Below are 15,197 nucleotides of genomic sequence, written 5' to 3'. Positions count from 1 at the left end.
TTACCATCTAGTGTTGCTGAGTATAGAGACTGTTAAACTAGCGTGCAGTCCTCCCGTCTGTGTTCTGTGTTATCCTGTGACTGGCCATGCAAGTATCACCTACGAGGAATCAAGGAATGGTTGTCTTACTGCCTGGAAGGCATTCTTCCTTGAATGTTTGAATGAATAGTTTTTTTGCTATTTCTGAACTTGTGTAACGTAAGAGTTTGTAGAAAGTACAACTTTTTAAGTAAACTGAATGAGTGGTAGTTTTGTATGGCATAACTATGTTTTTTTTTGTTTTCCTCAGTTTCATGTGACTCATTGCATTAATAGAAGTGAAGTGTTGCTAACACTGATGAGAATCAGGCGATATGTGCAAGGGTTATGTGAGTTTAATATGTATAGATCAGCTAATGAATCTTTGCCTTACCAGGTTCTTACATAGCTCAGTCTATGAAAATTACTCATGAATCATGGCTCTCTGTAACAGAAAATGTGCTGGGTTTTGTAATGTGAGTACACGTTTACTGGGCCTATCCTACGATCATCAAAGCCATTTCCATGTATGGCCAACTTGAATTTTGAATTCAAGACTCCAGATCTGAGGGCAGGAACTCTCCCAATTGCACGCGACTACCTGCTTGCCCCCAGTTTTGCCTCCTCCTCTTCCCAAGCTAGTTAGAATCTCTTTAAATGGTAAAAACAGAGAGTCCATCTCAAGAAAAAATGAACCTGGAACCTAGTAATGACTTCTGTACCGTTTGTTGGACAAACATTCTCACGAGTCCTTGGTAGCCTGAGGATGGGGGCTTCTTTTCTAGATCTTTGCTTTTAGCACATATTAGTTGAAAAGAAATGCCCATGTTAGTAGCTAATGCTGAAGAAAATTTCTTCAGCTAATGCTGAATTAAAAAAGGCCACATATATAAACATATTTATACTACATTAGCACAGTGATCTTTTTGTTGTCCTTCTCATCATCATACATAACAGCATGGAGGATGTGTAGATTAAAGCATTTGTTAAATGTCAGGCTTTCAGCTCTCCACTGCTACTTTGCAAATCCTTTTAAATAGATGCACTAACCACATTCCTGTGGTAAATTATTTATTTAAATTATTGTACCATTATCTTGATTTGCATGCTCAGAACTAACATTAATTTCTGATGTGCCAGGATCTGTGGCAGGGCCTTTCCTATTGCAAACAACCTTTATCCCTTCATTTGCTTTGCACCCCATATTCTTTCTCTTTGCTTTTACTGTAATCCCTATCTCACTTCTGTTCTTCACTTTCATTCTTTCTATATATTTCTCCCTTCTCTTTTTACTTCTTTTTTCCTGTTCCCTTTTTATATTTCCTTTTCCCTTGTCCTCTCCATTTCTCAACTCCAAGTATCTTCTTTCTCTCTCATTTTCTTTCTCTATCTCTCTTTGCTTATCTCTCTCATTTCTCCTTTACTTTCACAGATACTGTCAATTAATTATCACTCAACAGAATAGCATCCATCTAAGTACCAGCATAGGCATTGCCATCTTGAAGGGGCAAATCTCACTCAATTGACCCTAGAGGGAATCCAAGCAACTAGTTGAGCCTGGAAACCAAGCTTTAGAGGGCATTTTAAGGTAGAAGTTAAAATGGTGAGATGAAGTTCTGGACAAGCCCCTTTCTCTTCCATTGACTATAGAGAAACTAGATTGCTAAGTTAAACTAGGTGCCTAATTAAAGCTGGTGAGATGAATGCACTCTCTGTCTCTTTTTATAAAGTCTCTCCTCTATCAGTAGAGCTCAGATGGTCTGTTTTTTTTAAGTGATCTAGAAACATCTCCAGTGTATGTAGATAATAGAATGACACAGACAGAAAGTGACAGAACAGTCAAAACATCATTACTAAAACTTTATGTTGCTTGTAAAGGAGGACTTTTCCATTTTCTTTGTTTATTGTCGGTAATGTATGTTCTACAACTGAGTCTGATTGGATGTTGCATGTCTGGGGTAGCACAACCTGCTGTGGGTTTGCTATTGAGACAAAATCAATCATTTCCTTCCTATGTGATAATATGATAAGAACTCTGAAGTTCTGAAGCTAGTAGACTTGAGGAGGACATAGACTTTAGATATTCTAAACAGATGGAGAGCATAGTGTGAAAGCATGGATCTCAGCCGTTTATGAAGTAGAGGTCATTACAGGACAATAATAAGTATTACCATACCAAGTAAGATCTTTCACGTCAGTATTTCATTGGACAAAACAACATTTTTAATGTGGAAATATGTTGGTCCCCTAGATAGATATTTTATAGAAATTCATATGCAATTTCAAAAGCAGATGAAAAGCTAAATGTAATACAAAGTGTGTAGTTAGTGCAAGGGTTGCTCAGCTCTGTTATCCTTCAATACCAAAAATCTAATATGCGTTTGGTGCGTGCAGTGTTTTGTGATTTAGGCGATACTAAACAAACCACTGGATGTACTGCACTAGCTATAACAATAATTCATCCTTGCTTTATCTATCTATTACCCTTTCTCTTTTGCTAGAATAGATTTTTATGTGGATTTGGTCTTAGACAGGAGAGTAGCTAATGGCAAAGGAAGAGATGATTAAGGAGAACTCTTATAACATTAATTCTTCTGGTCCTCTTCTGTTGGGACAGGAGTATTGATTACAGTCAGATCTCCTCAGATTTATTTTATTGTTTTTATTTTTTTCATAGAACAGGGATACTGAATAAGAATAACATGACAGAATGCTTTATTTCTTTTCCTCTCAATCTGTTGTTCTTGAGGTAATAATTATGAAAATAAGGGGAATTTTCTCACCCTTTCTGCTTGTAGAAGCAAGATGAATAGGCCTACACAGTCCTTTGAGCTAGTTAGGAAGTTCGTTTTGGTCATCTCTGTCTCTTTTCTGCACAGAGAATGGGAATAACATTTATGACTATGACCGTCATCTGGCTTCAATGAAGATCTTGCTTTACCTCACTGAAGCCTTGGAAGTCTTGTGTTGGTTTTATTTTTCTGTGTAGATTGTGTGTAACAGGATGATTGACTTAATGGAAGTGATCATAAAATATTTGTGCTAACATAATCCCATTTTATGTTTAAAGCTTCCTGCTGTTCTACCACTTTAGTATCTTCTATATCTTCTATATTTTTCTTTTATATTTCACTGAAATCATGGCATTCAGTAGGCTGGTTGAATCTTTCATGAATCTTTTTAGAGGGAGCTCTGGATGCAGTCTCTGCATGTCCAGCCTTGGAAAACAGCCCAATCTATTCAATAGTGCTTCTAGGGTTCAGAAAGTGTTCTAAGGCTTGAAAATATGAAGAAATAAAACTGTGCCAATAATAAATGTTTTTCTAGGGCCTCCCATCCTGGCAGTTCCAAGTGTTTTGCAGTCAGTAATGAATGAGTTCTACCTTTTCATAGGAGTACTTCTTACCAGTCTTGTTTTCAGGTAGGGAAATTGAGGTAGAAAGTATATAAGGTCCAGATTCTCAAAGGCAGACTCAGACTTTGTTCCCTCTCTTTGGGTGTCCAGATTTAGGTATCTGTAAGAACTTGCAAACAGAGGTAAGCAAATTTAGTCTGCTTAATCAGTATTTAACCTTTTAAAGTTAGTTTTCAGTACCATCCAGAACTGTAGCCAATGTAATTAGAAACTTGATAGTCAGCATCTGTGAATACCAGGAGGGTGAAAACAGCTCTCTTGTCTCCCTATGTAAAGGAATGTGATTTCCTTATCACACTTTAAACTCTGACTTTCTTTTAAAATTAAAAATAGCTCTAAATCCCTTTGTGGTTTTATGGTTCTGATATGGCAAAACTGCATCTATCCATAAATGCAGCTTTTGAGAAAATCATTCTGTTGTTATACTTCATTAGTGTGAGATACTGTATAAACCTGAGGGAGAAAGGATGTTTGCCCATGCAATCTAGACATATGCATAGAAAGAGAATGTAGTACAACATACCTTCAAAATGTTAGGAGTAATTGCACGCACAGTTTTAAAATGTTTTAGTTTCTATTTTTGCTTTAAAGTGTGATAATTTACACATATTTTTTCCATTTTGCATATACATACTTAGCATCTGGAGTGAACAAACCTGTGTTTATATCAACTTATAATTTACAGAAACGTTTTCTGTGTTGTGGTTTCTTTTTAAATACTGCCAGTCTGTGAACATCTGTGAAAAATGCAGAAGTCCAAAACATTCAAATAGTTTACCCCTTCCAAAATAAACTTCCTCCTGCTCCTCCCTGTGTAGACAACACCCTTTTTCATATTTCACAAAGGAGCTAGCAAGAAATCAGCAGAGCTAGCTGAAGCCTCTCTTTGCAGTCTGTGCACAGTGATTTCTCAGTATTGGTAGCTGACAAGAATTCAGAGCAAGGGGATGCAAATAATTAAGATGCTGAGGGGTTAATTTCTGCACCATCATGAAGTGAATCACAAAAAAATGAAGCTTTAGATCTAACCCAATGATGAGCACTTTAGAGAACTCCTAGTTCTGAAGCCTGGGGCTTTATTCCCTTGATCAGGGGAGAGTGTCACTGACATATGAAAGGACGGAGTCTGAGTGAGAACAGAGAATAGCTTTAACTGTAAGGTGATTTGTTCAGTTGAAAAATATAGCAAAAAAATAGCAAACACACAGAAAGGTTCACTTTTTTCTAATAGCCAAGAGAAGGATAGTCCCTCAGAGAGAAAAGGAGATGAGGGGACTGGAGTGTTTCTTTTAATGTAAAAAGGGAATGTCACTTTTATTTGTCTGCATCTACAGAGACCTTTGCAATAGATGGAACTAGCCAAGATTATTCCTGGGTTAAGATCTCCTGCAGTTAAAAGCTATCTTGTATACTAACTACTGAAAGGAGCAGCAGGAGAGCAATTTTTTAACTGCTGGGGTAATTCTTACTTCTTTTTGGCTAATGTCTGTTGAAGTCAGTCCAAGTCTGTGACTTCACATCTGTGATTTGTAAAGGACGCCATAGTATTTCTATGATATATCACAACTTCTGAATGCGTTAGATTACAGTTCAAGAGATGCTGGAACCAGATACTAGATACTGCTCAGGAAGATCAAATGAAATAAGTGACTATGCATTTTAAAGCTTTTTTAATCTGTCATTCCTAATTTTATAAGAGAAAACAACTTGTCTGCAATATGACCTCATGAAGGAAGGAGAGAAAATGGGAATAAGATACTTTAAATACCTAGAAAATATATGTGCTGCTGAAAAATCTCCTTTTAAACTTCAAGTCACTAATGTAATGCTTTTATTAGTTTCCCACTGGATCAGTTGTCAGATCTGTTTTCTGACCAATGCACCAAGATTTCAACCAATAACAAGCATTTTATTTCCTATTGAGCATTATATTAAAAACTGAATCAAATAAATATGTTGTCATTATGAACGGTACTGTACTAATATCAGCTGTCCATTCCTGTTGTACCCTGGGGTAGCTCCAGAAGACAGTGAAGTCAGCTGAGGGTTATGCTCTGTACTCCCTTCAGTCTGGCTGAAGAAACACTGCAGAGGCAACACTCCAAGCTCCAGAGAAGAGTAATGCTATATGTTACCCGGCTATAATCCCTCAGAGAAGATGAGCAACAGTACGATGACCTAGGAGAGAACTTAGCTGTTGTTCTGGTGGGACATTTGCAGAGTGGAAATCTAAAGAAGGAAGCCAAAGGAAGATTCTGAGGTTCCTACATTAGCAGTCAGAGGCTATTGCTCTTACATTATCTTTAAGGGCTTGCTCCTGATCGTAGTCTGTGTTTAGTAAGAGTGTGCTGCCAGAAATTTCTTTTCCATTTAAAACTCATAGCCACTCATGCAATATATTTACTAGTTTCCCATTAAATATTATGTCCCCAAAATAACACTATGGACATATTTTGCCAGTAAATGAGGGGTAATTTGATAAAGGTATTTTTAATGTCATGTAAAAATATATTCATGTTGAGAATTACATGAATGAATGAACTCTTTCTTTGAATTGTTTAATGAAGATGTTCCTGAGGGAGCTGCTGACAGAGAGTGTAATAATTTCTGATTCAGTGCAGAAAACCAGAAGAGCTTTTGCATCCTGTCAACTTCAGGCAAGTGTTTCTTTTGCACTCTGAGGTCCATAGTGAGGTTACTGGTAACCTCCCTAAAATCAAGGTGCCTACAACACATGTTTTTAGATGCACTAGAATAGCTGTGGCTGTAAGATGACTAAAGCACTATGTGACCTTCTACTTTACTACCTTCTATTCCCAAAAGGTCACCTTCTCAAATTACGTAGTATTTGTTAATTTACCTTGGAAGGGAAATAGAGTTATTTCCAGAGTAATGATAGAGAATAAGGTTCGTGAGAATCATGAGATCATAAGGTAAATCTATTTCATCTTTAGCAGTCCTCCCACTGCTATCTACTTTTCTATTGCTGTTCATTACTGCAGTGTTGTCTTTACCACCTAAATGCTGGTGTTCAGTAAGATTTGTTCCCTTGCGATTTCATGCAGTTTGTAATGAGTTCCTAAGCCCAGAATGCCTTTGCCATAACAGGAGCCATGTCCCTATAATTCTGGCTCCCATCATGCAGACCTGGTCTTCCTAGCCCTTTGAGGATCATTGCCTGTCCTGGTCCATTTAATAGCAGATAATGGAGTGCTAAAATCTAGAAGCCATCTGCAGAGCAAATGCTAAAGAAATGGTTTCTGGGATATGGAACTACAAGAGTAAAAGAGATAACAGTATGACCCCTAGTAATGTTCCCCTAACCTGTCCATAATATGAGAAACCCAACCAAATTTTTTATCAAAGAGATATTGAACCCAGTCTAGAATTTTGAACTGCTTAGGAATATCTTTGAAAGCACCAAATAAAGAACAAACATTTTTGTAGGACTATTCTGCATTTCATTAGGATAGAAAAACAATCTCGAAAACATTAGTTAGCAGGCTAGCTCTTGCATTTTTAGTTTCCATAATGAGAAGGAGTTAATAGCCCCTAGCAATAGAGATCCATAGCTTTTTCCGCCTGGTGATTTTCAGTGTAACACAGTCTGTTTCCCAACTCCTAAATTGGAGGCTGAGAAAATTGTAACACAACGACAGAACTCTTCTAGTCCAAGAAAAACGTATTCGTTTTGAGCTCTTTAGTTACTGATTAACAGCAAAGTCTGGTAAAGGGCAGCTCTCTTCTCATATGACCAAAGAACTGCACATTCTTGTACTGTGGTCTCTGATGGGCTAAAGCAACTCTTGAAATAGGAGTTTAACTTCCTTGTGTCACCTGGATTGTAAGATCTTGAAAAAGCAAGAATTCAAAAATCAGGCATGTTTCAAATCTTAACACTTATTACAGAATTTAAGAGGGAGAGGATTCCATGTTTGACTTTTGCAAGGTTTTTTTCACTAGTGGCTGATTTTAGCACAAGTTTTCTCACCTCATTTTTGCCTGCCCTGTAGATTTCAATGAGCTGATCACAGAGTGGGAGCTGGCAGGAAATTGCTTAGCAAGCGCTCGGAGATCATGTGATAATATTTGCATGAGTCAAGAACATTTTCAGACTTCGGTGATAAAATGCTCATACTTACCCACAGAATGCACAGAAAGCCAAGGTCAGAACTCACACGTACTTGCATTCGTGCCCACACATCAGTCAATCCCACATACAGCTGTAGAAGGTAGACATACATAGATACTTACCTGGGAATAACTACCTGAATACTTAGATATTCAGGCGCAGTCATTTACATGTGTTGGCTCATCACATATATGCAGCAAAAAGTATGTGTCAAGTCAGCACAGCTGAGAAGGGCAAAGGAGATGAGAATGAAAGCTGTAGTTGCCTGTAGCAAGCTTTTGCTCTCAGCTCTGTACATTCATACCGTTCCATGCATCATGGGATTCTCTGACTGGTAGAGCCTTTCATGGAGTTAGCTGAGCTACAGATTCATCACTGGAAAGCAATATGCAATAGTTCATGGACTCAAGATAGGACTTCCCTGAACTGTCACTTCCCTGATGAGCTGTGGAAAGGCTGCGCTTCAGTACAAACAGTTCAGTACAAGAATACAGGGCAAATTCAACACTCATCCGAGGTGATTCTAAGCTCATCCTATGTAACATGAAAAAGTAATAGGATAGAAATCCACCTCCTCAATGTTCATTTAGTCGTTGTTTTTCTTGTTAAGGAGGAGAGCTGGAGATGGATGACTGCCTGGAGACATTGAAAGATGAGGAGGAAGCTTTGTGGGAGAATGTAGAGTGCAACCGCCACATGCTGAGCCGGTACATCAATCCAGCCAAACTGACCCCATACCTACGGCAGTGTAAAGTAATTGATGAGCAAGATGAGGATGAAGTGCTCAACTCACTTATGCTGCCCTCCAAAATTAACCGAGCAGGTAATTATTTCGTGAATGGCTACATCTACACCCCTATCTGAACAGTATTATTTTGCTGAAACTAAGGGGGGCCTGTATCAAATTACAGGTTATGATGGGGAAACCTGTATCTCATTTAGGTGAGATTTATTGTAAAGGGGGGAATCTGCTGCTGCAGAAAAGAGCTATTTTTATAACAATGATTCTTGCCAGTGCTGTGCATACTGGAACTCTTGGGCTCAAATTCCCGACACAGCTCTGGCAAACGTTTCAGTTAAAACAAGTAGCAGTTATTGCCATTCCTAGAGTAGGCTCTCAGCTATCTTGCAGTGCTTCATGATTTGTCGCTGGAGGATCTGCCATCCTACTGTTTTAATACTGCCTGGTAAGGGCTGCACTGAAGACCATGTCTTTTGAAATTTCTGTTCCAGAGATGAATTTTCTTTTGAAATTTCTGTTCCAGAGATGAATTTGCTTGCACTCCTTTGGAATAGCAATCAGCACCAACATAAAGGATACATGGCATTACTTTATGAGTTCCCCTGAACTCAATTAATCAGCTGGCTTTTCCACAGTGCATTACTGTGGCATAGAAAAACCTTAAAGAGATTTGATTTCAGGGATCTTTCTTATGCTGCTCCTAGTGCTGTTATGTCATTTCTCACTCTCTTCTCTGTGGGCTTCAATTAGGCCGACTGCTGGACATTCTTCACACCAAGGGCCAAAGGGGCTATGTAGTTTTCTTGGAGAGTCTGGAGTTCTACTATCCTGAACTCTACAAACTGGTGACAGGGAAAGAGCCTACACGGAGATTTTCCACTATTGTTGGTGAGTAGAATCAGTAAAAGGAGCCTGTTGAAATGAGGATTACATTGAAGACTGGATTTGATTTTTCAGATGAGAAATGGTAATAAAAACTATAGTCTTCTAGAAGCATTCTACAGTGCTCAGTTCCCTTCAAGTGAAAAAGGATAGCAATAGATAAGGTATAAAGAAAAGAAACAGCCCAGCTGTCTGAATGAGGCTGAAGAGCTTCAAATGGTATGGCATTACAAGAAGTCTCAACAGAAGAAACACTGAGAACTTACATTGATGATCTACACATGTGCAGTAAATTTGAAGCATTCAGGTTAATTGTACATGTATAGATTAATTTTACAAAGTTTGTGCTATTTTCACATGCCTGTCAGCTCAGCCAAAGCAACGAGACAAATGTAAAAGCTTCATACTCTACCCAGACATAAAGTGTACCTGTATATTATGATACCGGTAGTAGTGTGCTGTGTAATATTGCTATTGTTACAAGTTAGATATTTAAATGTGTGCATGTCTGTGTATGCACATGCATAATCCACCTCTCTGTGCATATTCTGGGGCATTTGTTGTTTACTCAGTTCTGCTGAATCCTACTCTAATATTAAGTTACTTTATTAGAAGCTGATAAGCTGTTCAAATATTTTCAGTGGAGGAGGGACATGAAGGCCTTACCCATTTCCTAATGAATGAGATCATTAAGCTTCAGCAGCAAGTAAAGACAAAAGATGTACAGCGCTGCGAACTCTTGGCTAAGTCTCGTCAGTTGGAAGATGAGAGAAAGCAACTAAAATTGAACAAAATAGAGCTGCTGACCTTCCAGGAGAGGTACAACAAGATGAAGGAAGAGAGGAACAACTACAATGATGAGCTGGTCAAGGTGAAGGATGAAAACTACAATCTGGCCATGAGGTATGCTCAGCTGAGTGAAGAGAAAAATATGGCCGTGATGAGGAGCCGAGACCTCCAGCTAGAGGTGAGAGAAATGCTCTGGGCTGCTTTAATTAGAAAGCAGCAATGGAGGATGCCAGTTGCAGCTGGCAAAATGAGACCTCACTTTACAGTAGGAAGATGTGGAGTTTTCATTTGTTTTGCTCATCCAGATGATTAAAGGCATGACTATACAGAAATGCCTACTGCAGTGATATATATTAATGGCATATAATTTACAGACTTGTAATGAATTAAGGTAGCATTTAAAAACAAAATATTAAAAATATAATTATTTGCTGGAAACATAATTTTGCACTTTCAGGCTTGATAATATATTGGGGCAGTTGACTAGGTTTGCACTACAGCTCATCATGGTTTATTCAAAAATTCTCACATACGTCATTAGAACAGTTTGGGGGCATTTAGGAAATGGAAGAAAAATACGGTAAATTCCATAAAATTCATGCTTGTATAGGGCAGGTCAGAGTAAATGACTCTGATGGAGTATTCCATCAAGTGGATCTCGATGTTGGGTTTTATTTGAGAACCAGTAAGATTAGACTTTTTGCCTTACGCGATCATTTCACACACTCGTTCAGTTGCTCACTCCCCTCTGCCAGCACTACGTTCTCTAGATCTCAACTTCCTCGTGGGGAGATTGTTACTGGTGCAGGAAGTTTGGGCAGAAAGTTGTGTTGATTCATGCTCTGCCACTGCTTGCAGTTACCAGTCTCAGGCATTACCAGTCAAGGTCCCTGGACCTCCCCTGACATTCATCTCCACTCCTCTCTCTGACCTCCTGGACCTTCCCAGAGTTCCAGGGTCTTTCCTCTAGCCAGGATCTTCATCTTCTTCTTTCTAGGCCACCTTCTTCTTTCCAAGACCATTTCTTTGTGGGAACCGTTCTTTTCGGCAGCACCTCTTCTTTCTAGAACCCCAAGTCCTCAGTTTTTCTGGGCTAAATAGTCAATGTGCAGAATCACAGCACATGATCAGTCTCCTAAGTGGCAGTTGTGTCTCATGTCTCTTTATGAATTGGAGGATTCAGGATGTGCCACTTTTGTTTAGCCTAGCTGTTATCAAAACTTACAACCAGCCCATACTAGTTGTAGCTAGCAAGTAGAATACTTCTGCTTGAGAGTTCAAAAGTTCAATTTTGGACACTTACACCCCGTCCCCCCTTCACAAACCTGGTTATCTGCTGCTTGTTAGAAGTTACAATTTAAGCTTTTTTTCCCCGCCTATGACAGTGTGTTTTCCCCTCGAAGTGAAACTGCTTTGAGAGCAGTCCTTACCACAGCTAAGAATTATTTCTTTTGCTTTCCTGTTTCTCCTTTTCACTGCTCCCTGGCTATTCTAGATTGACCAGCTGAAGCATCGCTTGAACAAAGTGGAAGAGGAATGCAAGCTGGAGAGGAACCAGTCACTGAAGCTGAAAAATGATATTGAAAACCGACCAAAAAAGGAACAGGTGCTGGAGCTGGAGCGGGAGAATGAGATGATGAAAACGAAAATCCAGGAGTTACAGTCCATCATACAGGTATAAATGCCAGTCACTGCATTTAAAATTTAAAATGTCAGACACTTCAACTTATGCATCCTTCTCACCAAGATGATGGATTGAGCAGGCTTCAGTACTCTTTTCCTCCAGGCACCCGCTCTACACTCTCCTCCCATACTGTCTCACATACCCCACATCTCCTCACGGTCTGCCTTGGTGGCTGCACTGGAGGATCTCGGTGTCTGAATGAGGCTGTGAGCATGGGGGCAGAAAAGCAGCAGATAGTGACAGTTCCCACATACTTTCAGTAAGGGACAGGGAGTTCAGTCCATAACTAGGAAACTCTTAACTCTATCAACAAAAGCATGTAGCTTGGTCTACTGCTACACCTCACCTCAATAAATGCTCCCATTGTAACGCTGCGAAGAGTTGAGTGAAACATCTACCTCCAAAGCATAATGAGCATAAGTGCAAAGTTTGAAGCAACGGAAGGATATATAGCTCCCAGCTGTCTGTAGTATTCCCTGTACAAACACATGCATGAAGAGGAATTGTACAGAAAACTCCCTGTCATCTAATAAATGAAACTGTACATGAGAGAGTGCCTCTTTCAAGATGCTAAATGCATCTGTTTAATCGCTGAGCATTCAGTTCTACGTCTTAGCCCCACTGTGGTTCTTTGTACCAGTCTGTCACTACAAAGCTGCCTTAAAAAGGCAGCCGAGAAATTTGTGACAGTGGGTCTATGTACCCTGTTTTGTGCTATTGTTACATCTGTGCCAAAAGGTCTAGATGAAGAAGAGGGTAATAAAGGTTTCTGTACTTGTGTGGTCCCTAGTTACCAGAATGCCCCACAGAAGATTGCTGTAGCTTGTACAAGTTTCTTAAGTAACCTTTGTTTGAGTAGATGAGAAAAAAGGCTAACTTTTAGGTAATTTAGCACTGTGTTACACTGTGAAGAGCTTAGCCAAATATTAGGATGTACATGAGAATGCTTGGCACTTTGCTAGAAAAGGTCTGTGTCCTTTTAAAGTGACACTTTAAAAATATTATCAATATATGTGTATTTCAGAAAATGGTGATGGTTTCTAGTAGTGCCTAACAATTCTTAGCTCTAATACAAATCCAATCCAAAGGTTGAAAAGGGCATGGTTCAGATGATTCCATGAGTTCTAGTCTATATAGAATCTTACATTAATAGAAAAAGTCTTATAACACCTAAAGAAGCAGAAAAATAATCTAAAAATACTGAAAAATAGGAGCGAATTATAATTAGTGTTCTCCTAAGTGAAAATATAAATAAATAAAAGGCAATTTATCTTAGAAATACATACTTTATTAGGTAAGGAAAATGCCAGTGAGACCTCCAACTTAATGTATTTTTTAAAAAAATATGCATGTCATTGCTTGCATTTTCTGCCTTTTTCATCTTCCATTTATGGTTAATTTTGGATAACAATTTATTTGTTGGAATCTGCTCTAATAACCTTGTTAATTTTAAGTCCAAAAGAAAAATTATTTCTGGGCACTATGGAAAATGAAGCAATGGTACAAGCTACTCCAGGCATGTTTAATATTCACTGAGCATAGGCCTGGAAAGCCTATGCATGCTTTAAAAATTCCCCTGAATGTTTTCTTAGGCCTTGCTCTTTGGTAAAGGGTGAATTTTGTGCTCAGTGAGAGCTGATTAATAGAAAAGAGTTTTGAATGCAGGGCTTGGAGTGAAGAATTGTCCCTGCATCCCAAATAGATCAAATTATATCCAGTACCAAAAAAAGGTAAAACAGTTCTTTCGTCAGACCATTCTGACAGCACGACAAGCTTTGTTCGTCTTTTCTGACTTTATTTTAAAATATGAACACGTGTCCATCTCTTCTCCTGTTTTTGCATTGCAAGACTATGCTTATTTTCTGTTCCTCTTGTTTGTTCTTGTTTTTTGTTTCTTTTTTTTCCCTACAATACTCTATTTTCTTTCCCTGGACTCTTAATCTTAATCTTCTTTAAGACTTAAATCTTCTTTCCTCAGGCTGACAAGCGGAGTTTGCCGGATTCAGACAAAGCCATTTTGGATATTCTGGAACATGACCGTAAGGAAGCACTTGAAGATCGTCATGAGTTGGTCAACAAGATCTTTAATCTCCAAGAGGAGATTCGTCATGTGGAGGACTTGAGAGATAAGGTGAGAAATGGAAGGATAGGAATAAATATCTCAAGCTAGTGCCCAAAAGATTTCTGAGAGCAGTGGTGGTTAACAGTGTGTTTCATTTACAGTACCTTGAAGAGAAAGAAGACTTGGAGTTAAAGTGTTCAACACTAGGGAAAGACTGTGAGATGTACAAACACCGTATGAACACTGTGATGATACAGCTAGAGGAGGTAGAAAAGGAGCGAGATCAGGTATCTCCATTTTAAGTGAAGGAAATTTAGTAGCAACAGCCTGTATCTCTTGTGCCTCACTTGTGGGAATTGAGGGTGACTGGACCCAAAATATTAATTTAATATTAATTTAATAAAATATTAATTAAAAATAAACAGATACAAGAAATTACTGCTTCCTGAAGTTTGTATAAATGTAATTAAGTGCAGGATAATATTGGGTTGTTTCCATAGTGTAGCATCTTCCAGACAGGACCAAGTTCTTAACACCTGCTGTAAGCTGTATATTAGAGGCAGGTAATTCTGTTTGCTCTCTGGAGTGTGCCACTGCCAGCTAAGAGGGAGCTAGAAAAGAACCTCCCCCATCGTCATAATCTTTAATGGTAATACTGTGGCAGATCTTGATTCTAATTGCTATGTAAGTTGATGGATGGACACCTGTTATGAAGTCCTTGTTCCAAAAACCTTGGGATCTAAACCACAAGGGGAGGATATCTGCTGTCTCTGTGCAAAATAGGTTTTTCCTCTCCACTGCAGGCATTCCGTTCCCGTGATGAGGCTCAGACACAGTACTCACAGTGCCTGATTGAAAAGGATAAGTACAGGAAGCAGATTCGAGAGCTGGAAGAGAGAAATGATGAACTCCGAATTGAAGTGGTTCGGAAAGAGGCTTGCATTGTTAACCTAGAAAGCAAACTCCGACGTCTCTCTAAGGACAATAACTTTCATGACCAGGTGGGGCTGAGATGACATGGATTGTTTCCTTTAAGACTTGGTCTTAGAAACGTTTGAGTATGAAGGGAAGAGGGGACTCTTTAAATTCCCCTCATGAATTAGGTGAAAAAAAAAACTTCCTTCTAGTAAATGTCAATATTGTGTGAAGTTCCTCAGTACAATGGGATTCAAGCTCACTGCATCATGCACATAACTTCTCAAAGGCTGGCATTCCACAGCTTGAGGTTAGATGGAAGGAAAAGAAATACAGAAAGACAATGAATTTCTATTCTGGGGTAGAAAATACAAATACATCTTCTAAAGAATGTGCCCCAGTGAACAGAAATCCCCACAGAATCGATCTGAGTTACTAGTTTGGGACAGGAAACACATTCTGCATAAGCTTCTGGAGCACTGTATTCACAGACAGTTCAACCAGATTACACCAAAAGAAGATCATGAGGAGTTGTGCCCAGCTTTTCTCAGAAATAAA

At 38.8% G+C, this 15,197-nt stretch overlaps 1 protein-coding gene across 1 annotated transcript in view; it reads left to right on the top strand.

The window, feature by feature from the left end:
* The window catches only part of CARD11 (caspase recruitment domain family member 11), a 61,802-nt gene that overhangs the window by 28,898 nt on the left and 17,707 nt on the right, over nucleotides 1–15,197 (top strand). The window contains 7 exon segments of the mRNA XM_062588625.1: nucleotides 8,176–8,388; nucleotides 9,058–9,195; nucleotides 9,831–10,156; nucleotides 11,474–11,653; nucleotides 13,641–13,793; nucleotides 13,886–14,011; nucleotides 14,528–14,725. Coding sequence (XP_062444609.1) covers nucleotides 8,176–8,388; nucleotides 9,058–9,195; nucleotides 9,831–10,156; nucleotides 11,474–11,653; nucleotides 13,641–13,793; nucleotides 13,886–14,011; nucleotides 14,528–14,725 — 1,334 coding nt within the window.

Source organism: Rhea pennata, chromosome 15 (assembly GCF_028389875.1).
Source record: "Rhea pennata isolate bPtePen1 chromosome 15, bPtePen1.pri, whole genome shotgun sequence".
NCBI lineage: Eukaryota > Metazoa > Chordata > Aves > Rheiformes > Rheidae > Rhea > Rhea pennata.
The sequence above is the reverse complement of the archived record's forward strand: the minus strand, read 5'-3'. Positions and strand labels throughout refer to the sequence as shown.